Source organism: Ptychodera flava, unplaced genomic scaffold (genome assembly GCF_041260155.1).
Source record: "Ptychodera flava strain L36383 unplaced genomic scaffold, AS_Pfla_20210202 Scaffold_31__1_contigs__length_3010019_pilon, whole genome shotgun sequence".
NCBI lineage: Eukaryota > Metazoa > Hemichordata > Enteropneusta > Ptychoderidae > Ptychodera > Ptychodera flava.
In genome coordinates, this window is record NW_027248353.1 from 1,736,813 (window position 1) to 1,764,631 (window position 27,819).

Here is a 27,819-nt window from a genome sequence, read left to right on the forward strand (position 1 = left end):
GAAGGACCTCAAAGGACATGAAATGACCTCCGGGTAACAGTGTTTACTCGACTCAGTCAAATGACCCTAAAGGTCTACGAATACCATTAATCAACCGATTGGACAAACCAAAGAGTCAGTACATGCTTGCATGGCTGTGTTGAAATACAGAAAGCAGGCTATCGTCTATCAACTCACCAATCTAGAGAGGTGTTTTGCTGACAGTGGTCACATTGTAGTATTCTAAATAAATATGTACGGTCTGTCTTCAAAAATGTCAGTCTAGGCATACAGGCATAGCTTGACAATTTTGATCCGTAATACTGTAATTTTCATTTTGAATTTTTAGTCACTAAAAATAAAACGTCTGATTTCTTGCAAGTCATCGGAACACAAAATGATTACAGGTAGATTATAGAAATAAAGGGTTACGCCCTGAACAATAACGTTTATTTATGGGCGCGGGCGAGTGGAAAGCCAAAATTAACGGACTCGGCAAGCCTCGCCGAGTCTGTTATTTCCAATATATAATCAAAGAACCCAAGAAAACCATCAAAACGTACGAGAATTTCCCACGCGAAAGACAACGGTGCCCCAGAACTTTTATTACACAAATGTTATATTTACTGGACAGTGCCTTGCTGTGCTGTATGCAAGCTAAGTGAGTAGTGCAATACGTTCCGTCACGCGAGCTGTATAAATTTAAATTTTACAAATCCGCAGAGTTTTTGGAGAAAAGTGTCTAAACTTGGCCCATACGTGTTCCATTTCATTGTGTGATTGATTATGATCTCTGTAAAAATCAAATTTACGACTTTGCTGTAAAGTTACGATGTTAATATTATTATTCATATTCATAGGCATGTAAACAAACCATTACAGTGCATTTGCGGTCAGTCACGTGGTTCAGCTCGACCAATTAAAATGCGACTGACAGGGCATGGTAATGTAATAAATAATAAAGGTTATTACTGGATCAACATAAATATAGTCATCAGAACAAAATGATGCAGGTAGATTAAATAATAACGGTTAGTAATTGATCAGCGTAAACACTATTCTATGCACAAAAGAATAAATCGCACCAAAGTAGAATGGTAGATCTCAACGAAAACATTTGAACATTGACTGGTCAAACCACTCTAATGAAGGCAGGGATTATATCAGCAGTTTGCCGTGGTTTGCAATGTTGTCATTACAAGATTCGTTGGTGCTGCGTTGCTTATAAAGTTAGCTTTCAATGGACGCTGTCATTTTATCCCTGTCAATGAGCGCTTGATCCATAAAATTCACTGTTTCAGGCGCCGGAAGCACGGCGCCTTTTGCGTGCGACACTGCCCGTTTCCTTTGGAGGGTTGAAAACTTTCAAATTCAAAGTTGACGTTTTATGAAAACGGCCATTACTCTGCCCGCCCAACTCCATAGTAACGAAGGCAAGTTACTATGTAATATACTAGAAATAACGTCGAACATTACTGTTGTGAATTGACCTGCACTGAGCATGGGGTTTTGCGGTGCTAATATCCTCTTGTGTACTTTGCGGTAAGGTCATAAGAACCTTACATTGATCCATATCGTGCTAAAAATAGCCTTCAGGTAAAATTAGGAAAATCTTCTCCCACAAATGTCCAGATCATGATGATTATTCGTAGTAACATTTCATTACTACAGTTATCATTCTCATCACTCAACATATGTGAAAATAAATTGTTACAATTATACAGAAAAGATGTTCACTGGATTAGACATCTATCTGACATGTCAAACATAAGCAAGCATTATGGATAGGCCACACGACTGTGTTACCAAAGGCGGTGGTAGGTACCAATAGTTACATATAAACGTAAAACACCCTTATCGGATAATCGAACCACTGAGTTATGTCTCTACTGGATGATGAATGGTGTCGTGCTGGTGAAAAATACAAAAATAAAACGATTGGAACTAATTTGGAATAATTGGATCTTCATATTTTTCCAATTTCTCAAACATGTTAGATGCCCTATAGCTGAATGTTGATACATTACAAATTACACATAAAAACGGGAGTATAACTTAAAAAGAAAAGCAGATGAGTTTACATTTGCAGATGTAACCGACATCAATTCACTATCCAATTATCCCAAATTAGTTCCAATCGTGTTAAATATTCCCCTTGCTCAAGAAAACGTCATCGAATAATCAACTCCGGTGACTCTACCAGTAATGGTACACGTTGTCCAGGAAAAAACATATTCATTCTTTAACTTTTCAAACTCTGCAGATTTGATGAAGCACATGTTTGCATGCTGTGAAAGCTAGTGACCTTGAAAAGTATTCCGTCCCTGTTTATGGAAAAAAATCACCGTTTGTTTACACAGTGATGATAAACATCAGCCTGTTGAGATGCTTTTGTACACTGCATTCAGACCGGATGTCCGTTTTAACTGTTCCTGGACACCGAAACTCTTCATCTACGACACATTTTGTGGATAACAATCATCGAACCCGCAAATCAGGTCCTGAAAGACGAATGAACAGTGTTTTTTTGCCAGCACAGCACATTATCTTGAGCGACCTGGTATTGCTAATATTGTGTAAATCGGAGAGAATTGATTTGAGCAAGTCATTTTTGTGTGATTATGTGATAAAATTGGGGACATAAAAACACTTTGTTACAGCCAAATTCAGCAAAGCGATTGCGATAAGAAAGGCAGCATATAACGCAGGATTTGTCATTCTTGTCTGTGATAAAGTGACACTTATCTTCGGTTCCGTCAACACTATAGGTTTTTGCACAGTTGTTTCATATATGAGATGGACACAAGATTGGAAATACTCTACGCCAAGGATTTTTGGGATTCATTTTATCAATCGACCAATAAGAGGGCTTCAATGAAGCACTAATGTTCCTTGGTGATGAAATACCTTCCAAAGCTGTGAAAGAAGAGTTGCATGATATAAGGAAATACATGCAGCTGTTTAAGGCCGCCATATTGCCACTCACTATGATTTACATGGTATCGAGTGAACACACCGAGTCTGCTGAGCCATAGCGCTAGCTTAAATAGCAGGAATAGAACAACATCGCAAGCTGGTTTTCTTAGAATTTGATTTAAGAGAACGTCGTATTATAGAGGCGATGATAAGAGTGAATGTAGATATGTTCTTGCCATATGATCTCTGCAATTTTCGATGAAAACTGATCTTTGAAGGAAACATTTCTCTGCTTTCCTATGAAATTCGTCGCGATCGTCTTGACGTTGTGATGTGAAGAATATTAGAATTTTTGTCGATATTAGTTTTGGACAAAACCGTCTTTTTACCCAAGACGCTCCAGTAGTTATCAAAGATGCTTTTATTTTGGGGCAGATTTTTGACATTGTACTGATCAGATCGTGACAGGCAATGGTGAGTGTGATTTGAAGAGTTAGAGTTCACATATTTCAGACCTCTATAAGGTTTCTCCTAAAATACGTTTAGTAGAGCGACTAAAGGGCTAATGATGAGGCATACGCTTGCATTTGAATTACTTCAATCAAGTATGCGAGTGGCCTGTCTGTTACTCAAATGATGAGTGACAGCATACCAAATTTTGACTCACAAAAGTAATTTGGTGAATTCACCAAATAACAATGGATTTGTCGCGTTGGGTCAATCTTGACGGGTGCGGCTAGCTGGCAGGGTACGCTTACCCATTCCGGACACCTGGTACCACCACTATTTTGTGGTTCAAGATGACCCCATTGCCTTTGACATTCTCATTCTCAATATGTTCCTTGACCTGGTACATTTCTTAGTTACCTTGAATGATAACGATTTTTGGACCTGATTTGATGTCTGTTGCATGCTGTGGTGGCAAGAAGTTTATATTGATAACTATACACACAGCCTGTATTAATAACTGTCCAAGACGGAACGATGGATGCACTGACAGGTGGACAATAGTCTTGAAATCATTTCAGAAGACTTCAGATAGAGACGGATGAATAGCACCTGTAAAAGTTTACAGTTATCTTTGAAACTTGACTAGACATAACGTAGGCTTCAGATTTTGCTCTTGGCACAATAAACCGTGTGATTATTAGTGTGTTGTTTTTTTTCTGATTAAAGCGGACTTAAGTGGTATCAAGAAGTATGGATATCTGGTTTGGAAACATGAGACAGCAAGATTTTTCATGGATGATTTATATCTACATCGCGTATTTGAAAGCCCGAAATATGGCGCGACTTGCTCTTAACATGCCATCTATAGATTTGAGTAACTAATTGCACACTTAAATCTGAGAACTGTGCACGGTTCACACGAACACATACAGCCAACCCTAATATACATAAATCCCTCATTGTACAAAGCGTCAACGTGCAGACTCAGCTTCGCAGTAAACACGTTTTATCAGCTATTTTAGATCCTAATAAATGGAGCCTGTTAAGAACCACTCGGCATCGCCAGGTACTGTCAACTTTGACACACATAGAGACACATCAAAAGCGTGCAGTTCTAGCCATGATTCCTCGTATTCTGTTCAATAATAAGGGATTCAGCGGACTAGGAGATTCTATTGATAGTAACCTTCAAGGGTGAAATGTTATAATTTCATTGCACTTCAGAATTTGCATCGTTATTTTAAAACTGAAAATGTTGATGGCAAGCTATCAACTGGGAGCTCACCATAGAGGGAGCGTTCAATTATTAAGACCGAGGGTGGACCGGCAAAATCCAGAGGAGTCACCTTAAAATTTGAAAACTGCAAGAGGGGGCGTGTATTTTTCAAGCAGCACGAGTGGAGGGGGTTCATTTGATTTTCATATTAGTATCCTTCCCATCAGTTTTAGTGTACAAAAATATTCTCGGAAATAAAAATAATTCTCTGCATGATATTATTTTTTTAAGTTATTTCACTATGATTCGAAGAAAAGTATGTGTATTAACTGTCAGATGGAGATCTTGCCTTTGCAACTCCATACAGGCTTGTGTTCTTGTAAATTGAGCTCACTGAGGGCAAATGAACAGTTCCTATCAACCTTTGGCTGAAGTAAGGCAATGATATATTTTAAACTGATGCATGGCACTACTGTTGATATCTTATCAGTTTTCAGGAAAGAGACGTACAAAACCTATGTTGATAAATAAACATAAAGGCTGGAATATAAATTAAAAGTTTCAATGACTAGTTTTTATGTCAGTTAGCAATGAGGAAGCAATACATAATATACCTTTTGGACTATAACTCATATTATGAATATAAATATGTGTATGTACTATATTGTCAAGTATTTTTCTGGTATCATTATTGTGCAGTGACAACGACATATTAGACGCAGAGCTTTTTGCCGAAGGAGAGGATGATGATTTTGTAATCCATGAAATTGGCAACGGCAAAAGTGACGAAGTCAGAACTTTTTAAACCTTCCGAGACATAGTACACAGTGTGTACGGGATCTGGAAGAAGAGAAAGATCTTGAATAAAATATCTTTTCCACTGATGTTATATTGTATCTATGCACCAGTAATGGCCAGTGTTATCTTTCAAAATTGGATCAATACTTACTCAAACAGTATTGGGGGATAATGACATTTTTGTCATCCTTAAAGGGGTAATCATTTTAAGGGGACAATGGGTGGGGGATTTCACTTATTTTTACTGATGCACAAGAAGAATATACCGGCCCACCCTGGCCATAATAACTGGACGCTCCCCAATCCAGTGCAATGTTTTGTGAACGGTGTCACATTCTTATCGGTTCTAAAATAAGTTGACAGAGTTTCTCTTAAAAATGCCAGCGCAGTCATGCATCTATACCCTGACCCTTTAGATTTGTCAAACCAGTTGATTGATGTTTCATATATCACGAGATAGTACAGACCGTTTAGTTGAATAATCAATGTTATCATGCTTCCCCTGCAGTACTCTTTCTGAGTCATTTTACAGTATGTCAGGTGTTGGAGAAACAAGAATTCGGACAAAACATAATTCGGCTGACGCACAGTGATGAGTTAAACGTGATGCTTTGTATCGACGGAATTTCTTTTTTGAAACTTTACCAAAATACAGTTCAAGTTTTGTTTATACTCTGGTGAACACTAATATTTCGGCAGTGTTTTCATTACTAATTTGTAGTCACTGAAGGCCTCGATATTCAAATTAGGACAATCTTTATTTCTATAAATATTTGTGGTAAAACCTCATCTCTCTACATTAACCATACTCATCTTTTAGTATATCCGCAAATAAATTATGGCAATTATGAAAAATATACGTTCAATAGATTAAGTTTAGTATTTAAAGCCATGTCAAACATAGACAGGCACGATTCAAATAGGCAGCACAACTGAGTTACAATGGACGGCAGGTTACTTCTCGTTAATCATTACCGTAAATATCAATATCGGATAATCGGACCACTACTCAGTATGCATACTGGCTGATGTCAAATACCTACAACTTGCTCAAGAAAATAATCAAACTCGATAATTCTACCAGTGATGGTAAACGTTGATCTGAAAACCACATACATCCTTGACACTTAAACTCATCTGATTTAATGGACAATGTTTGCATGCTGTAAAAGCTAGTGACCTTGAAATGGTTTCAACCCAATTTATGCAAAGCAACCATCGTTAGTGTTCATAGTTGTAATGCAAGCCTACCTGGCGAAGTGTTTTCCATCATTGCTTTGTACGCTGTAATCTGACCGACTGGACATACTTTTGACTGTTCCTTGACTCCATAACTATTCATCAAAGGTGATAAGGGTAGATGATAATCATTACACCCTTACGACCAAGAATAAGTTTGCTGAAAGAAGAACGAACAGATAAAGCTTTCTGAGCGATTACTATTGCTAGTGCAACACTTAATGTATACATTTTATCGTACGTCCACGGTTGTTCTCGATCAATACATTATGTGCTAATATTGTGATAAAAATAAGAGGGGCAACCCATTCTAGCAAGATTTTATACAAGGAGTAGAATTTAGCAATGTGATCGACATAAAACATAATGAGATCATATAAAGTTATAGAAGATTTGTTTCGGTTGGAAACTTTACAGAATATAAAGTGACTTATGCTGATGCAGACTGAACACATTCAAGAATCGTGGTAGACGTCACAGTTTTGTACGTGCCTGTTTGTTTTTCAAACTAAACAGCGTGTGGAGGGGTCGCAGTCAGAATAACTATAACAACTTAGTTCGGTTATTTAAGACAACTTGGTGTCGTACGTTGTGAGTTCGATTGTGATCGGAAATTCGCTGAATATTTTGTGAGCAGGCAAAATCGAACAAACTGTTGGTAAAATCACAGTGACCTTGACGTTCCTTTTCATACTGGCTTTAACAATGAATGGTGTGTTGTGATTTATTAGTTAATGTTTCGATTCTTAAGTCTTCCCAAAATTTTCTCAAATAATTTCCATGACGTGCAACAGTACCATGTCTATATTTTGCTGACGTTGTTTTGGTTCCTCTTTCCATGTGAAAACCAGAAGATCTAAGCAAATTAACCTCGATGTCCAGTCTTGCTATAGATTCTCCATTAGTACTTGCAGTCACGCTTTAAGCAGGACAGCTTATGACACTGAGTTTAACTTGCACTTCATCGGGCGAGCTCCACACTTTACAGTGGTATACTTGGAGTAAAGTCCTTGCACCATGGATTCAGACCTGCGTAATTTATTAAAGTAATATTGTATTTTTGCGCATACATTTTTTTTTGTAAAAACTAAGAAATTAGTTTACAATGCCTTTCCCTCTACAAAAATGTACTTTTTTATATGTCAAATGTGAAGTATGCCCTCTTTGGTGTCATTCCCTCCTCAAATGTTCGTGCAAAAACAGTAGTGATGACAGTAATTTTTAGGAGCTGGTATTTCACCTTTTTCAAGAACCATAAATACTTCTAGAGTCACTGGAAGGCCATTGTACTTATGACAATATACACAGAGTTACATTACAGAAAATGGTGGCATTGCGCCTATTATATCTTTAAAAAGTTGTTGTTGCAATAATTTTCCGCAAGACTTCATTTATTTCATTTGTTTTGACAATGAATAAATATGAATTGCCTTATCAAGCAGTCTTTGGACAAGAGTAACTCGTACTTGAAACACGTTAACGTTCATAAGTATGCGAGTATGTTGCGTCCCGATAGGATACAACCGTCGATGACGCTCTATATTAAAAACTGTTCAAGTGGAAGGATAGATGTACTGGTAGAAAACATATTTGAAACAGTTCCTTCACAGAAATTCGGATTGCAAAAGATGAATGGATTGCACTTGTGAACGTTGAACATTATTTATTCAAACTCAACTGGACGGCACCGTGTTGGCTACAAATTTCGCTTCAGGCATCATAAACATGTGACGATACTAATGTGTTGTAATTTCAATTCTTTTCAAATTCAACCAGACATTAACGTTACTTATCACGACGTATGGACATATGTTTAAGAAACTAAACCAGGCATGATCTTTCGAGAATTTAGCTCACGTATCATTCTACATCGAGTAATTTATAACTCTGAAATGTGGCACGTCTGACAAAGACCTGCTGACACTTTAAATACTGCAATCACCAAAGACGATCGGCACAAAGCTAATAAACGTTACGGTGTGGATTGCTCCACTGCGCTGGTCTGCTGCAGATAACCTGGATGACCTACATAAATCACCCATTGAATGAAACGTCAGACCTGCTAGACTAGCTTTGGAGTAAACAAGTATTATCAGTGTTTCAGATCCTCATGAATGGAGCCTATTGAGAACACTTAGCATCGCCAGGCACCGTCAACTTTGACATACATTGATATAGGTCTAAAAGCTGGCAGTTCTAGTCAACGTTCTTTGCATGCTCTGCAATAATGCAGGAGTCAACGCGCCGAGGTTCCTTTCGACAGCTTCGTTCAAAGTGTGAAGTATTGTATGTAAGAGTTTGCAACATTTCCTGTTTTGTTCCTCCCAGTGGATTCCAACATATTTCACCTTAAAATTAGCCAACTTTTGGTACCTATATACTCACGTTTACATGTGCTTGTAAATGTTTCCTGTGCCTTTGAGGTTTTGAAGAAAAGCATGTTCAGACTTGCCCAATATTTGAAAGTTGACATTTGCAAAGGGGGTTCACTCTTACGGCCGTCTAAATCAATGTGCGCACAACATAGAGGGGGCATCTTACCCTCAATTAAGTCACCATCATGACGGTTTGTAAACATTTACTAACTGTACAGTCTGAGGTAATTACACAGCAGCATAGGGTTCCAAGTGCATGTGATGACAGCGCTCACCCATTGCAAGCATTCAAAGCAATGGAGGAGTCCATGAACTCAAATTTGTTGGTTCGGTATATTTGACTGATGAAGCATCAGTGTCAAACTCTAGCAGCAGCTTAGATCACTTGATATCGATATTTTTGCCTCTAAAATGTAAGTATATAGCGACATTTAGGGACCGTGGGTAAAAACACGCGCACATTTAACGCAACTCCTGTACTTCGGGTGTGTGGGAGAGGGTTGTATTTGTTGTTTGGCGTGTACAAGGCCAGGTTGGGCGGCACTGGCATAGCACCAGGATTCTTTTGATATACATGCGCTTCAGTGTACGTATAAAACTTGCGTAACAATCATTTTGGATACACTGTTTCAATACATTTATACTACTCTTTGTCTCGTGTCCATTGTTTCAACTCGACTGCTTAGTTTCCATAGCGGACAGTTTATCAAGAAGCATACTAATTAATTATGCATTCCAGTTAATGGGGTACTGTTTTAAACAAAAGAAGTGTACAAATAACTGGTAAACGGGTACTCTTTTAGACAAAGAAACTGTACTCTGCTGGTAAACCAATACAAAAGAAAAGTCCGCAAACGGTTAACTAATACAATTAAAAAAATTACATATTCATTATGGTAACAGATGAGTTCACTTTCATATGAAAAATGCACATACAGAAACACATGTGACAAAAGTATTTTCAAACTACAAAATTTTACAATATTTAAAAATTTTACTTCAAATTTCACATCCCCTTTCACGATATTCATTGTGACAAACGAGTCGGCTGATTTAGTGTCAGTCTTGATGACAGATTGTTCATCGTTTGAGTCTGGTGCTTTACTAATAGTGGCAGTGCTGGATCGTACGTCTTTCAGTTCAGCACTTACATTAATACCTTGGCTGGACGATGTTTCGGTATAATCCGATTTCATCAACTTCGATTTGGGAGGTTGCAAGGCATCCAACACAGATTTAATTAGATCATCACTGGTCCGTTTGTAGTTTCGTATTGCCGAGCTCCAATGGCCTGTCCGTTCAGCGATCAGTTGCTCGTCCACGTGGAACACCCCATTTCGTAGCTTTACGAGTAGCTTTCGGAATACGCTCTTGTTGGTATTTGTGGACCGTTCGTTCCATTGTCAACTGGAGGCGGAAAGCGAAATTCTTTCTGGATATTCATTAGTTTGAAATCTTCAGCGTCGTCCACATCTATCTTTGACAAACAACATTCCAAATCCAAGTCAATTAGATTAGATTCAGAATTCAGATTCAGAATCATGGACTGCCATCGCACTGGTGACACAAACGCTCAGCACAAAGAAAACGTGCGGTGACTAGGTCTGCCGACAAGAAACGGGATGAAATCGAAGCATGAGTGCACGTGGTAGAGCTGCACCTGCGAATTTGAATAATAAAACTTACCCAATCATCTACCTGATAGTTCGTTGTTTTCTATTCGGCATCTGTTTGTCAGTTTAATTATGAATAAATATGCAAATGATTTCAGATTTCAGCTGCATTGTTTGGCACTTGAATTTGCCCCGTGAGTATACATTGTGATGTGAAAGACTTACGTAACTTCAGAAACACGTACATAATTTTCAAGAATGTCGGCTTTCCGAAAATGTCGCTGAAAACTCGTCAAAATCGCAGTATAAATTGGTTATAGTCCTCGTAGTCGGAGGTTTACTAGGAATAGCCGACACTTTTGGGGTCTCAGTCAGGTAAAAGTCCTCGGCGCTGCGCGCCTCTGACTTTTACCAGACTGTGACCCCAAAAGTGTCCGCTATTCCTAGTAAACCTCCTCGTACTCGTACTATAACTACCATTTAATTCTATTGGTTGAGTCTTTGTTGAGTTGGCGCTGAACAAAGATTGATTTAAGATGGGGTATGCCGGGGAGGTGGTAGCGTATGTGTTAATTCATAGCGACGTAATTACAGATTGTAGGTATGCTGATAAAGAATGATGCTCGGTTGAATTTTCGAACTTCCAAACTTTATAAGAAGGAGGGGGGTGTTCAGGCCGAATTTGCTTTCACCTGGCGCATGTTTTAATTATCTACGACCCTACACTGACCTCTTTGAAATGTCAAACCAGTCGATTTGTTGTTCATATTTAACACGTTACGACACCAAATACGTTAAGTTGATGAAGCGTGCTAAGGTTTGAATAGGGACTAGCATCATAGATTGAATTTTTGACAGCCTTGCTTGCAGAACAACCCACATGATAATTATTTGTATTGATCCTCATCACCTTACTGTTACTTACAATATTTATGATCTGACTCTGATCAAAAGATCATAGAGCCGTACCGTAGACATAAAAGATCGGCAAACATATGGAGCCACAAACACAACCGTGTTAATACAGAGCGGGTAAAATAGTTAATCATTATCTTAAGGTAATATGCACCTCGAAAGTGAAAGACTTAAACTTTTGCTCAAACTTTCCTCAGTGAAACTTTCAACCATTCTCTTACCAAAGCAAGAATAAAAATCAGGGGTCACCGTGCAAACTTTGGTACTAGAGAGACAAATAACTTGTGATTTCTCGATATTTGAAATCCAAAATGGCCGCCATCCCTGTGTTAACTCTATGAGAAAAAATAAAATTTTCGATTTTCGAAAAACTAAGACGGTGAAAACTTTCTTTCGCCAAGAGCTTCAAAATGAGCCCCCACAAGTGGTAGGTCAGAAGAAAAGTGATAAAATTTGAAGGCCTGAATTTCTGTCCCCGAGGTGCGTTCTACCTTAAAGAACACTAAGTCGGATGATTGTTTGTCATACACATGGAATAATAAATGGTGCCTTGTAGATGATCAGTTAATGTCCAGTAAATGAAGCGACCTAGCGGCCGATATAGCTCCACTGTGTTTACGTAGAGAATAACTATTTTTGACACATGTTGATGAAGAAGGTGGAAATCTTTGATAGCTCAATGCAATGGCCAGAAAAAAATGGCTAAAATAAGCTGCAAAAATACACAATTTCATCATACTTTGAATATATCACATCGGATCATCCCTAAGAACATGTCAACCAAAGCTATGAGTAGTTTTTTGAGAATGAAATTTTCTGACCAAAAATGGCAACATTGCCCCCCCCCCCAAAAAAAAAAAATTGCAGATTTCATCATAATTTCAAAAGATCAAATTTAGTTCATCTATAGAAACCTGTATACCAAATTTCAAAGCTGTTAGACCAGTACTTTTTGAGAAACACATTTTTTGACCAAAAATGGAAAAAATTGCCCCAAAAATTCAAAATTGCAGATTTCATCATTATTTCAATAAATATCATTTAGTTCATCTATAGAAACCTGTATACCAAATTTCAAAGCTATCAGATGAGTAATTTTGGAAATACACATTTTTTGACCAAAAATGGCAAAAATTGCCCCAAAAATACAAAATTACAGATTTCATCAGAAATTCAATATATATTACTTAGCTCATCTGTAGAAACCTGTTTACCAAATTTCAAAGCTATCAGACCAGTACTTTTTGAGAAACACATTTTTTGACCAAAAATGGCAAAAATTGCCCCAAAATTACAAAATTGCAGATTTCATCATAATTTCAATAAATATCATAAAGGTGATCTGTAGGAACTTGTATACCAAATTGCAAAGCTATCAGATGAGTAGTTTTGGAAATACACATTTGACCAAAAATGGGAAAAATTGCCCCAAAATTATAAAATTGCAGATTTCATCATAATTTCAATAAATATCATTAGTTGACCTGTAGGAACCTGTACACCAAATGTCAAAGCTATCAGATGAGCAGTTTTGGAAATACACATTTTTTGACCAAAAATGGCAAAAATTGCTCCAAAAATACAAAATTACAGATTTCATCAGAAATTCAATATATATTACTTTTTTTAACATTTTTTTCATTCAATTTTTGTCATCAGCAAAAAAAGCTATAAATACATAACTAAATAAACGCAAGAATTCACTCGCAGAAAGCTTTAAGGAAATTCCAGTATTTGTCATGAGTCTCATTTCCCATCACCCTTGCTTGGTATTTATCTACCTTACGAATGTAATTAAGGAAGAAAATCAGTCCGTATAAATTCGGTAATATTCCTTTAAATCTACAATTGAAAATAAATTTCTTTGTTAACAATATGAGGGCAATGTAAACAAACAAGAGTGAAGCGAATTTTTTCTACGGTCAAATCTAAAAGGAAATAGCGACCGTTTGGATCACCCTGCTCAGAATGTAACTTGAACTCAAAATTATTTTTGAAAAGCACAGTTACTCCTTTGCTATTGCTATCGCTTGCAGTAGAAAAAACAGGCGCGCCCCACTCTAATCGCCAACTAGTGAGATCATTTGCAGAACAATGGGTTTCTTGCAAACAATAAATGCAAGCATCTGTTTTGCGCAACCAGTTCATAACGTCCCTTCTTTTGTACGAGTCAGGCAGACCTCGCACATTCATAGAAATTATATTGAAATTCTGACTCATTTTAACGTTACGGCAGGTGAAATACAGACGTACTGAGAGTAATTTCTATGATCTTGAAAATACATCAAGAAGAACAAAAAATTATAAGCTACTGGTGCGAGTATCATAACTAAAAATAAAGCCAATGACAACAGCAAAAAGAAAAAAACACAACGAAAGAACACAGCCGGAAAAGAAAAAACAACCACGAAAAAAGGTAGAAAAACTTGAAAACGCAAAAAAAGGAGGCGGGCGCAAAAGAAGCCACAACAGTTCAAAAAAAAGCAAAAAACAGGCCTGGGGGCAAGGAAACAACAAGAGAGAAAAACTTAGGCCAAAGAAAAGAAAAAAAGGAACACAAAAAACAAAAAGAGAACCAAAATGGCGCAGGCCAAAATCACAACTCTAGGTCAATGTAGCCTGGAATAAGCAGATTAATACAAAGGCCAAAACTCGGCTAGTAATCTCCTTTTTACACATTCAGTTCAATAAATTTGACAGTTCTACCATCCTTTGACTTCTTCACAAAAGTTGTTCCAAATTTAGTCCACACACTGTGCCACTTCTGCAGTTTTCCCAACTTTCTAGCTCTGTGGAAAATCCCAGCATTTTCTTTCGTCAAGTTTTCATTCATATATATTCGTTGCGATTGTGGGGAAATTCCAATCTCTTCGTTCCTAACCCGATGTAATTTAGCTCTTGCGACGTACAACTTGTTTGCAAGGTGACTGGATTTAAACTTAACCAGATGTATCGGCAATCCTTGACTTGAGCGTGGTAGGATGACAGTTATCGATATCATTTACCGACACGTTGACGCCATTGGACTGGGCTATTTTACAAATTTCGACACTAACGTTTTCAAAATTTCATTTTCAATGTGTAGCCCATGAATCTCCACTGTATATCGTCGATGATATTAATCTGAGTCTTTCATTCTATCTTTCAACTGTCGAATTTCCTCTTTGCTAGCGTCACCTCATTTTCAAGAGCCAGAATTTTCATATCATGTCCTGTGACCGTATCGTCCAGGTGCGAGAGACTCTTCTTCAAATCTTGTTTTCTGTCTTGACTGCGGCACTTATTGTGTCCATTTTCTCCATTAATTTTGTAAATACTTCCTGAAGCGACAGGTTCGAAGTCGTCGTATCTTTGGCTTGTTCGTTAATATTGGTATCCGAATCCTGTGGACTTGCCTCGTGTTCCATTGTTAAAGTCTCACCTGCTGCGGCCATCTTCCCAAGTTTTGGTGTCACACCACCGTTACTGCTCGTGCCACTCACACTTTTCGAAGATTTCGTTTTCTCTTTCGGCGTTAATGCATCAGAAGTAATACAGCATGCAGACCAACAAAGTAAAACTTATCACCAGACTACTTTTCGACGTTATATCTCCCATTAGCCTTGGTTTTGCTAGCAAAAGGCGGGAGCCATAAAAAAGCGTGGCTCACGCTATGAAAGCAGAACAGCGCCCCTCAATATATATTACTTAGTGCATCTATAGAAACCTGTATACCAAATTTCAAAACTATCAGACCAGTACTTTTTGAGAAATACATTTTTTGACTAAAAATGGCAAAAATTGTCTTAAAAATGCAAATTTGCATATTTCTGCACAATTTGAACAAATCTGAAATAGATCATCCCTAGGGACATATGTATTTAATATCAAAGCTATCTGACTGGTAGTTTTGAAGAAGAAGATTTTTAAGATATTTTTACCGAAAATGACAAAAATTGCCTTAAAAATACAAATATGCAAATTTCACCAAAATTTGAACAAATCTGACTGAAGTCACCCTAAGTAAACTGCATATCAAATTTCAAAGCAATCGGACAAGCGGTTTCAGAGAAGAAGATTTTTTTACCAAAATCACCGAAAAATGCCCCAAAAATACACATATGCAAATTTCACCACGATTTGAACAAACTTAAGTGAGGTCACCCCAAGTGAACTGCATATAAAATTTCAATGCAATTGGACTTGCGGTTTCAGAGGAGAAGGCAATTGTTGACGGACGACGGACGACGGACGACGACGACGACGGACGACGACGGACGACGACGGAAAATCAACCTATTTGATAAGCTCCGCGTCGCTGACAGCGGAGCTAATAAATTTAAAGGTGGACAATGTCGTGAAGTGATGTTCTCACTCCATTTTTGCTGCACAACAAGTACTATGTATTCACATTGGTGTGATACACACACTATGAAGTGTTTTCTTTAAACGAGTTTGTACACAGTATTAAGATTACACATCTGGTTCAGCCTAACTATACCATACACAAAGTGTTGATAATTATTATATGAACTTTACCACCATCACTCAGATTGTTGAGAGTCCAACGGATCGGTATAATCATTATTGTTGTTGTTCTGCATAGAAGTAATGTGACTGTCATTATTTTATGAACTACATGCCATTTGAATAATGCTCGTATCATTGAAAAATGAAACAATTCAACGAAGATTCTGTGTTAAAACGAAGGGAAACAAGCATTTGCAGTATAACGATGTCCATCCGTTGCCTAAAGTATTTGATAGTGATATCATAATCTTCCAATTTGACGCAAAGGATATTAATATTTCGCACTCTCGATACATTAGCATCCATGGCCACGATAAATCCCGCGCAATACCTCTCGATTTGGACTCTAACAGTACTGGCACCAGCACGGTATCGATAAACATGGTCTTACTCGTCTACATATTTAAAAAATTCACCCAGTACCCAGTAACCTATATTTCTCATCGAGGTATTCCGCGTCCTGCCGCTATGTTCTATTGTATTTCAACCACTAATAATATTGAGCTGTTATTATCGTGTTAATTTATTCATGACGTTGGTTTGAAACAAAATAATTGTAGTATGCCACGCAGAGGCAAGTAATAAGTTGTACTTTTGTATCTTTTCTGATGTTGGTGGAAATCAAAGTATTGTATATCATCTTATTGCATTCTTTATGGAGTCGGTATCCGACATAGCCAAGATAATATGTAAATGAACTGACAAACTATAGGTGTAGACATGCACTCTAGCTCGGACACCGACTCACGCAGCTGCGCTCACAGGCAGACTAACAGACTGGTGTTGCCATTGTTTCGTATTCAATAAACAAGCTCAGGTTCTACATTATCATCGCTGTCAGTTCCAGCTCCTTTAAATGTTATGACAGTTCAAGAAGCTTCTTTCTAATGTTATGATAGTAATGAAACAACATATGTAAAATTAAATTATGCTAGGAAATATTTATATCAGATATTGATGATTGATGACCGAGACAGCCTCGTATATTTTCATTCCCTTGTTAGAGACACTTTGTTGAAGATGTGCAACTGTTAAGCTTACGCCAAATTGTCAATCTTAGGACATTACAAAGTTTACGTACGCAAAATGCAAGTGCAGGTATGAATTTCTAAAGCGGATCTGATCTGCTACTCTAGCCATGCTCAACGAGTGGACTAAACCAGACTAATTTATTTGGCCCTAACCATAGGCAGCTATGCAATTACGCTTATAAACATGCTCAGAACACAATAGTTAGATAATAATGATGTACGATCAAGAGATGCGAATGGATTTCACGGACATTGATAAATGTCCATAATCGTTGCGACCGAGACCAAACCAAACTGTTCGAGGATAGCATTGTGCACCTCATTTCTTTATCCAATAGACTTGCTTCAATAAAAAGAGAGGCACTTTGACTCTGAAGTGAATTCTCCACTGAAATTAGCCCTCATTGCATAATCCATCACTTACTCCCCTTCTATCGTCGATGGAAATGATAACTGCAGACGATTGATCAAGAGCAAGCAGTGTTTTAATTCTCCATCTAATACAACTATGTCTTTGAATACAACATTGCAAATGGTCTAGAGAAGCAGTCACGTGTACGCTCCTGGAAACATACCTTTTGAACCTCTGTTTAGTATTATGGATTTTTCAGTATTAATTCCATCGCAGAAAAACAATTAAGGAACTTTACTAAACGTACTCAGGTGTAAAACAGTTATCCCCTTAGCTAATTGTCGTCAAAACTTACGTTGTCGCCCTTATAATGTTTTCACTTTTACATGTGAAGTATTGTGATGTATCTGTGATGGGTATAAAGTATTTCTTGATTTTGAAGCACTTTATCAATATGCCATGTAATTAAATACCATTGAACATTGAGGGCATATATTATGTAAGAGCAGGTTGAGTCTCAATTGTTTTGTTTACGAAACAGAGAGTCTGTGGGATATTTTGAATTCATGAACTCTCTTATGCTATGAGACATGGTGTGTGGTAGCAGCATGTCTAAACACCAATACTTATATGATCAGTCATTCTCTCAGAAAGTAAGCTTTTTTTCCTGGGAACTGTTGCTTATGGTCTGAATGACTCAGTGACGGCGTCATTTTATCGGCAGTACGGTAAAGTAAGCACATACACTGCAAATATCTGAGATCGTGTCGAACCCCTCTGCACTGTGATGGCCGTGAGCTAAACTTATGCAGCCAGCGCATCCAATGGGTCAACGAACTCGTGTCAAATGAACCATCAGTCAACTGACTTGACAGACTAAAAGACCGACGTATAACGCCAAAATGATCTTAGACTTAAATGCAAACACTAAACCTATTTAATGATGGTATCATCTAACAAGTTCATAGATCTCTCAGTTAGCCTAGCCGATTTAACTGAGTAATCATTGTGTTTTTGTTTGTTTTGTTTTTTAATCAGTCCATCATACAACGGGCGTTAGCCCAATTACAGGATGAGGTACGCATAACCCATTAACCCCCGATGGAGCAATGAGGAGTAAAGTGCCTTGCTCAGGGGCGCAACATCGTGCAAGAGTCTTGAACTCACCGTCCTCCGACAGTGAGTCCATTACTCTGGACCTACCCGGGTCTCGAACCCACCATCCTCTGATAGTGAGTCCGTTGCCCTAACCACTGGTCCACGGTGCCTCTTGCGTGTTACTCTCCGGAAAAAATTGAAACATTTTCTGCGACACGAACACTGACATAATGTTTTTTGATACTCTTGCGTTTCACGCCTACACTACAGATACAGTTACTTAAAAGTTTTAAAGCATAACATATGTTTTTGAAGAACTGAAAATGGGAAAAATCCCTCTCATTCACAAACACATATAGTGCCTTTTCATTTCGTCTAGTAATTAGTCTCTGTTTTAAACTCCACTATATCTATATTGACAAGATGTTATGACCACTTCCTGTGAGACTTTCTCCCCAGATGAACATGTGTCTGCATCTGTTTGCTTGTATTATGTTGCCTTTTTGTACCAATACTGGAAGCTTTGCTTGTGCTGACCTAGTATTTCGTGCAATGTAAAGATGCATCAGAGATGGGTGATCATTGTGTTGTATATAATAATCTAATAAGAAGCAAATTAGCCAATCGGAGACGAAACATTTTACTGGAAAAGCTATGTTTGCCAATGCCCACGATATTAATTACTGTGTTTTTTCAAGAAATTTTAAAGATGACTATTTGGCATGCGGATTTAGACTGATTTTATCAAGTAGATTTGTCTGATTTGCTTCCGAAAGTACATAGCAAAGACAAATTCCTCTGGGTCATTTCCATAAAGGACTGTGTCTACCTGGGAAGTATTTGCTAAAAGTTATTCATTTATTAATAATTTATCAAATATTTCAACACGAATGCTATAATGTAGAGTAGATGCAAATGAAGATCACGGAAATGAAATTCATCTGGAGATTTTTAGTTACTCTCCAGTAAAAAAATGAAACATTTTCTGCGACACGAACACTGACATTATGTTATTTGACGAATAATATTATTTAGATTGCTGTGACTGGGTTGAAAGTCTCTTTACGGTGATTTCATTGAAGATAGCGCAACATGTCTTCGAAAGGCAGAGATAGTCAAGTTACTGGGTGAGTGCAGTCATACATTGCTTATACTCTTCATGATTGCTATGATTGAACTGTGATGGAATTTGTCCGTTCGACTTTAAATTTAATATAATTGAAGTTTAATTAGTTTGTAATCGAATGCCTATAATTCTATAGCTTAAATGTAATGGGCTAGAATGGCACACGAGGGACATTTACCATATACATTTACCTATACGATATCAGAAAAATTAAAACTTTACCTCATCGACTTTCTCCGTTGATTCTTATTTCATTGAAGATGTTCTAGTCTTTTCTGTAAACAAGGTTCAATAAACAACATGCAAATCAGCTACACTAGTGGTTAGGTCCAATAATTCATTTAAGGATTAACGACAACGATTGAGTCTTAGCGGTGTGTCTATTTTCTGCTGAATCCATAAATCGTGGATTATACGTTTAGCTTATCCTATATCACCACAGTAAGATGTCATAATTTTACATAATAGCTGATTTGTGTATTTATATATTTCAGTGACAAAGAACGTCCAGCTGCATTGGTTGTCTGCTCGTACCTAGGCTGGCCAATCACCGGTGGTGTGGCTGCTGCTATTCGACAACTAATTTATTTCTTACATTCAATAGGGTTAGCGATATATTGCACTGCCTTCAAAGTGAGTGATAATGACCAAAATGAATTTCGCGAATTTGACGTCAATCTTATTTATCCGGACCCTCCCGATTTATATCGTCTTGAAGAAGAAAGTATTAGCTGGCTTCACAATCATGACACATACTTCCCCGAAATCAACAAAGTTGAGAGAGTGAAAATGGTTTTTGGTTTTAGTATGGTGACATCATTTCAAGCTTCTGCGATTCGAAATAAAACGTTTCCCGATGCGTCGTTCTATCTTGTCAATCCGTATAAGCTTGATACTCCTTTAAACATTCTAGGATACAATAAAACATGGTTCAAAGCTTGGAAAAAATCACTTGCAGAGACTACCAAGGAGGCAAAAGCCGTGTTTTCGATTGGCTCTGAAATATTTAACCATTTTGATTCTTACGACAGTTTAGAGATGGCCGTAAATCACCTTTCCTTAATGCTTACCCCTGATAATGAACTTTTCAAAATTAAACGTAGATGTAAAGATCCTACGAGTGGAAACTTTCATATTTTGACGTTCGTTGACGCCCATGATATCTCAGAGTTATCAAGCGAATCTACATTAGCAAAAGCTATGAATTACGTTGCCGATTCTTTCCATAAAATGAAGAGGGAACCTCCAAAGTGGACAATTGTTTCAGTACCTAAAGGCAGCGAGGGCGTCATTAAAAGCAGTCTTGACCCGCATCCTCATCTCCAAATTATATATAAGTCATTAGATGCTTCTGAAGCCATCACTTTGCTGAAGCAATCGCATTTATTACTTGTTCCTCCATCTTCCACCAACTCGGTGAACTTATCACTCTCTACAATCGCGACCGGAACTCCACTTCTTGTACCACTATATTCTCCGAGTCACAAGGCCATTATGGGATATTTGCCCGAAACAGACCCTGATGATATAGTTGTCGATATGAAAGGTAGCCACACCATTCTTGGTGATAAGATAATAGACGTTATGACATATTATCCTGCGTATCATAAGAGAGCTTCAACAATGAGAGATGACATGGAGTTAAAAGCGAACGAAGTGTCCAATCAAATGAAATCGATGTTAAAAGATCTTATATATAAGCACGAGGATTTGAAACTAACCAATCCATTTGAGAAATCTACTGTCGGACAAGGTGAGTAACCGTTCTTATTTATCAATAACGGAAACAAATTAAGTTTCACTGACAAAAATGACAACTTAAATATACAATACAAGCTGTGTGACACTGGACATTTTAACACACAGGAAAATCGTAACCTTTGAGGCAATTACACCGAGGTTAGCAAGCATATAAACTGTGACTGTCACTTTTACTCTTTTATTCCAAACCATTCCGTTGTTAAAACAATGTCCATTTACCATCAACAAAATCATATATGAAATTTGTATCCAGTTCCACTCATTTAATGAGGTTCTTCCATTCAACACCCAGTCGTCATACTATTGCTTTAGCATATTGTTTTGCACGAATTCTCATACTGATACGGTATTCTTGTAACATTCGCGTGAAACACTGTTTTGTGTTAAACACAGGTCAGCTATCAGCTTGCAGGCAGAGTGATGAAGCGCAAAATACTGCCACTTCTGGCAATTTGCAATTGGAGCCAGAGGCGAAGAGGCGGAAACTAGAAAATGGTATGTATCCTCGCTGGTTTCAGAAATAATATTTGTACTTGGTATTAGTCCAACTCAGCAAACGCATTTTTCTTCTATTTATCCGATCGTTTTAACTTGTTACCTTAATAATATACACATCTTTAATTGCAGTCAAGCAGAGGCAAGGTGATTTGGAAGAACATCGAGTGCATAATTCAAATCAATTGAAACCGATAGATGATGTCAATTAGCAAGAAACATCAATCGACTCTCCAAAAGCATAGCAATGAAGATGCATTGATTAAGCAATAATCCAACCTGCCCATAGAGGGCGGATATACCAAGATATATACCACAATTTTGCGATATATATGCATATATATGTCAATATATGCATATCAACAAGTATCATACATTGGCATTTGTCATAATACTCTGCCTGACTGGTTTAGTTTTACAATTGATAGCAACGAAATATAGCTGTCCAAATGTTTTTCAGTAGAAACATATCATAAAGCTATATTTCTAATTTGTTATGCTTTCTCCCTTCAAAATTCGGCTTTATTGACCTACCACATTCAATTATTCAATCTTGTTGTCATTTAGGTGATGAAAGAATGAATGAATTGTAACAACAACAACAACAACAACAACAACAACATAACAATAATAATAATAATAATAATAATAATAATAATAATAATAATATTCAATTATCGTTAATTCATTTATTGATTCATGTCTATTTATCACTGTCTATCTATCTATCTATCTATCTATCTATCTATCTTTCTATCTATCTATCTATTAATCCACCGATTTGCTATCTTTTGCAGATGACACATCACGCCAACACAGCTTGGAGGGAGATATCCAACCGAGTACAAACGTAGAAACCAAGGAAACATCATGTAGGTGTTCTCAGCTACTTTCGCAAATCATTACTTAATGTAGATGTAAACTGTGTAGTCTCAGATTTATTTGGGCATTAACCCTTGCTGCAAGCCGGTATACACGAGATTTTGGTACAATGCACGGCATTAAGCAAGAGCTGCTCGACAAATGCTCTTGTTGTGCTCGTTTATTCGGGGCCTAAATATTGAGGTACTGCATGATCGTAATGTTTTTGTAATTTTCACAAAGTATTTGATCATTTAATGTGACATTGCCTGTAAGAGAAAGTCTTTTGCTCGAAATCACTTTTTTAAACTAAAATTCATCCAATTTTCATTATTTGTTAAGCCAATTATTAAAACATGTGTTAGTTCATCATTGAAAATGACAAGCCGCCGAGTTTGCCGAAAAATGTAAATACATGCACATTCATGCAATCGCAAATTACGTAATATCCTGTCTTCCTTTTCTCCCGTTTTCAACATTTCAAAACGATTTCACTCTTTGGATGGGTAAAATTTTGTAATATCTTTACACAGTGTTTTAAATATACTATATTGTTTGGCAATACATTTCTTTTATTTGGAAAAAGGTAACTTCAATTTCGCCTTTTGCAATTTCAATCTCTTTTTTGAATGTCAGTCTTTCCACCCCTGCCATTCAAGAATGCAAATAGACAAGGTAAAACAAAGTTGTCGGATTTCTGCATATACTTTAGGTTCAAACGAGTTATTACATTTTATAATGCAGTATCGGGTTGGTGGTTCAAATTAATTTTACCATCAATGCAAAAATTGAGGTTTCCTGCCACAAATTTGTACCCCCATCCTTCGAAGATAATACAACGTGTGAGTTGGTCATTTGTCATAACAAATATTTCCCCGGAAAAATTATGTTAAATGCAAAGCCTTCTATACAAGACGAGCGCCCATTTTAGAACTGGCAGAACAGATTTTTACTATGGTTTGCGTAAAAACTCGTTCGATTGGAATGACGCATTTGTTAGACAACGACGCTGATATAACATAATTGACAATTTATGGAATACAGGACCTGCTGTATATTTATACCACCTTTTTGTCGATGAATAGGTCAAACATCTTTGAGAGAAGAAAGTAAGGGTTCATGTCCTAGTAGGTTACAAACCGAACCAGGAGCAAAAGAACACAGTAAGTATATTTCACATCTCTATGTGTAAGTGAATATCGCTGACATATATTGTCACGAACCGGCAGTCTTAAATATAGTTCATTTCCATGTAATGTCAAAACAGTAGTAGAATTTTAGAAGTTGTAGTATCAAATGTTGATACAGTTGTTGAACCGGAAATTTATGTCGTCGTATAGATAGTGTTTATGGAAAATGGTGTTGTTCAGATTGTTATTGACGTGCGCCTGGTAAAGGTGTTTATTTTAATGCTTTAATCAGTATGTAGACTTACTAAAGATTCTAATGATTGAAATACTAAATGATCGCACTTGTCACACTTAGATGAAGTGTCAAAAGGAGCAAATCATGGTACCGGATCAAGTACAAGTAACAGTAGTACCGGTGATGAAACCCATTCAGATAATGATGGTGAAAATAAATATCAGCGCAAACCAGGTTTGTATTTTCATTTCGATACCTCTCATTGCCAGTTTTGGAATACATAACGCTGTATAATTAGATATTATTCCCTAATATTTTTCTTCGTTCAGCGAAGGAAAATACGAGTGACGTAATGACCGTGTCACCACGAGTCGAAGACGAGTGGTGACACGGTCATTACGTCACGAGTATTTTCCGAGCTGAACGAAGAAAAATATTAGGGAATAATATACTTATCACATGCACAAGCCAAGAATTCGTTATTTTTTGCAAAATAAAATAAATTTTGCATGACGATTCCGCGTTTAAACTTTTGAACTACTTTAGGAATAATATCAGTACGCCGTGCACAAGTTGTCAATCATTTCCAATCGTCCGTCGTGTACGTTAGCGCTCACGTTCGTTCGTGTGTGGAGCAAATGACAGCTCTCGGTCTACACGTAGGCTACCTTCCGCAAAGTTATACATGTACTCTATTTCAAAGATAGCATAGTCCCGAAATTTATCACGGACACGCTATTTTTCGGGAACAAATATCGACTGAATCTCGACGGCGCGAACACTGTATTAAAACGTCGCACCTGACCCTGTTTGCAATGCGTACGGAACCCACGGAGTTCGTTGTTTCCGCAAATTATTCACGTAATTCCTTCGGAATATACAGGCGGTACACTCTTGTGTTTACATTGTTCGGATTATTAATGTCGTAGTCTGTGAAAATATCGATTTCATTACATGACTTTTGATCGTGGGAGAAACATCGGCCGCCATGTTGTTTGTTTACATATTTACGAGCGCACCGAAGATCGAAAAAAAAAGGTCCGACGCACCAAAATTGATGACATAGACGCGGGTTGTCGTGACGTAGAACGACCAGAGAATAAATCCCGTATTTTTTGTTCGGAGACGACAAACTTGGCTTGTGCATGTGATAATGTTTGTTATTGTCATTTTGTATTCATTGTATACAGTGCTCGCGTATAATTATACATCTGAAAGATGTTATTGAGTATAAGATGTACAATAGCCAATTCTTTGAGGAGGAAATATCTCGCCCCTAGTAACATATTTCTAAACTTACCAACTGTTTCTACTTCCTTACACAATCAAGAACGATCAATTTTAATATTCGGTGTGATTTAGATGATTATATACGTGCGCATGTTTAAAGCTAGATATAAAGTGATTATGTTATTTTCAGTTGTCACTGTGGTGAGATAATGCCAACCTTGAAAACGTAGTCCAATATATTCTCCAATTTTTGCATATATCTCCTAGAAATTGGAAGAAACAAATAGTAATTCCACTCATAGGAAAATTGATTAAAAACTTCATTTGTATCTGACCAACTCTTATCCATAAATTATTTATTATATCTAACATATTTTTGTCGGTAACCCTAAATATTTATGTATGAATTTTCGCTAGATCACATGCAAGTATGTATGCGAGTCAAAGGTGCTGCACCAAAGAATGACAAACCGATTGCTAAAGTAGAGCATGACCTGTTCAGACATACAAGCACTCAGACCAATGCCAATGAATTCATGAACAAAGTAACCAGTATTCATCCCGATCTTATCGGAGAAGACATTGGCAAAGGAAGTCTCAACTTCATCAACTTCATATCTTGTAATGTCAATATCGAATGATCTTAAAGTGGCACTCCCACCGTCTTGGTAACATTTTTAAAACACATTTTTTTAATGCCAACGGTCGATATTTGACGTGGCGACTGCGCACGGATCGCGAGATATCGGTAAAAACATGTCATTTCCCGAGCGTATTTTTCACATCCCGAAGTTGTACGATCGTTTCTGATTATGACCCAAGGTTTGTTGTTGTGCTGATGAACGATATTCTAGGGAGTCCAAAAACGTTCGAATGACGCAATTAATTTACCTCCTACTGCGATGACTTTATATACATCATTATCAATGCCTTTACCTCTGGTAATTCTTTTTTAAAACTTCTCCTTAGTTTTTGTCGTTTTCATTATTCTCAATCAGATGTTTTGAATTTTTAAACAATACCACATAGATATCAGTTTTTACGTGTAAAATATTAGTTGCCTCTGATGACTACATTTTGTCGTCTGCCACACAGTTACGCGTGGTTCGATACATAGCGGCCGCCGCGTGTGGTATGCGCGCATACCACGCGACGGCCACTATGCATACTATATATCAACCGCACCATCTGTGCTAGTCACCTATATGCGAATTCTGGTGGAATCGGCAAACTTTGGTCGATTTTTCGGTTTTTATTGCCGAGTCAGTAAGACTCGGCTTTCACCCATAGGACATGACCGATCACCGACGCCAGTGGTACTGCTGCAGTGGCGTACAGCAGCATCATGGCGTAGACTCGTACTCCATAGCTTAGTTGACAATGGCCCCAGTTCCGAACGTTCTGTGTTCGGAAGCTGAATTCAGGTGGGCCACCGGAATTCAAACTTTAACTTTTTTGAGGACATGTTTTTATCGATATCTCGCGATCCGCGCGCTGTCGCCATGTCAAATATCGACCGTTGGCATTAAAAAATGTGTTTTAAAAATGTTACCAAGTGGGAGTGCCTCTTTAAGATCAAATGTTTAGTGTTGCTCTGTCTGCTAATGATGGCATTTCTGTCAACATTATATTGCTGCAAAATGCAAATAGTTATCGTGTCGTGTATTGTTTAATCGCAAAATACATATTTATGATTTTATGGCAGGTCACATGGGTGTAAAATGCGTATCAGTGGTGGTGTGCCCGAGAACAACAAACAAATGGCTGACATAGAGGAAGATCTATTCAGACACAAAAGCACTGACACAAATGCTCGGCATTACATGAATGGACTTACCTCGATTCATCCCGACATTTCCGGAGAAGGCGTTGAAAAAGGGTGCTTGAACTTCATCATGAGATGTGGTTCTTCAGATGCAGCTGACGCCTTGTGGAATGCCTACAGCAGAGGACGGTTGGACAGAATGGCCGATAAGACCTTTTTGTCCATACCTCTTCTGGATGATATCGGTGCCAGGATGTTGTCCTTGGAAACATTTGTAGATTATCAGGAATACTTAAAGTGTAAGGAAGAGATCGCACACAGAGGTATGTGACAGTGAATTTCACTCGCCGGACATAACTGCAATATCGCATAAGGGAGCGTTCAGTTATGGCCGGGGGTGGGCCGGCAAAATCCAGGGGGGGGGTCACCTCAAATTTGAAAACTGCAAAGGGGGGGGGGGGTCATGTATTTTCAAACAGCTCAGAGGGGGGGGTCACTTAATTTTCACAAGTATCCGTCCCGTCAAAAAGCAGTTTCAGTGTTCAGAAATATTCTGCGAGATAAAAATGATTCATTCATGATTTCATTCTCTGAAGTTATTCACCTGTAAATCTGAACAAAAGTATAATTATCTGTCACATGAACATCTTGACTTGACAACTCTGAGTCTTGTCTTATTGTAAATCAAGCTCACTGCACTGAGGGCAATGAACAATTCCTATTAC

The 27,819-nt window shown here is 37.6% G+C and overlaps 1 protein-coding gene across 1 annotated transcript in view; it reads left to right on the forward strand.

Moving 5' to 3' along the window:
- Positions 1-27,819, forward strand: part of LOC139127426 (uncharacterized) — an 88,689-nt gene that overhangs the window by 3,010 nt on the left and 57,860 nt on the right. The window contains exons 2-8 of the mRNA XM_070693353.1: positions 19,527-19,618; positions 20,112-21,370; positions 21,772-21,873; positions 22,671-22,745; positions 23,820-23,897; positions 24,220-24,333; positions 27,035-27,417. Coding sequence (XP_070549454.1) covers positions 19,584-19,618; positions 20,112-21,370; positions 21,772-21,873; positions 22,671-22,745; positions 23,820-23,897; positions 24,220-24,333; positions 27,035-27,102 — 1,731 coding nt within the window. The 5' untranslated portion in view covers positions 19,527-19,583 and the 3' untranslated portion in view covers positions 27,103-27,417. The remainder of the gene's footprint in view (positions 1-19,526; positions 19,619-20,111; positions 21,371-21,771; positions 21,874-22,670; positions 22,746-23,819; positions 23,898-24,219; positions 24,334-27,034; positions 27,418-27,819) is intronic.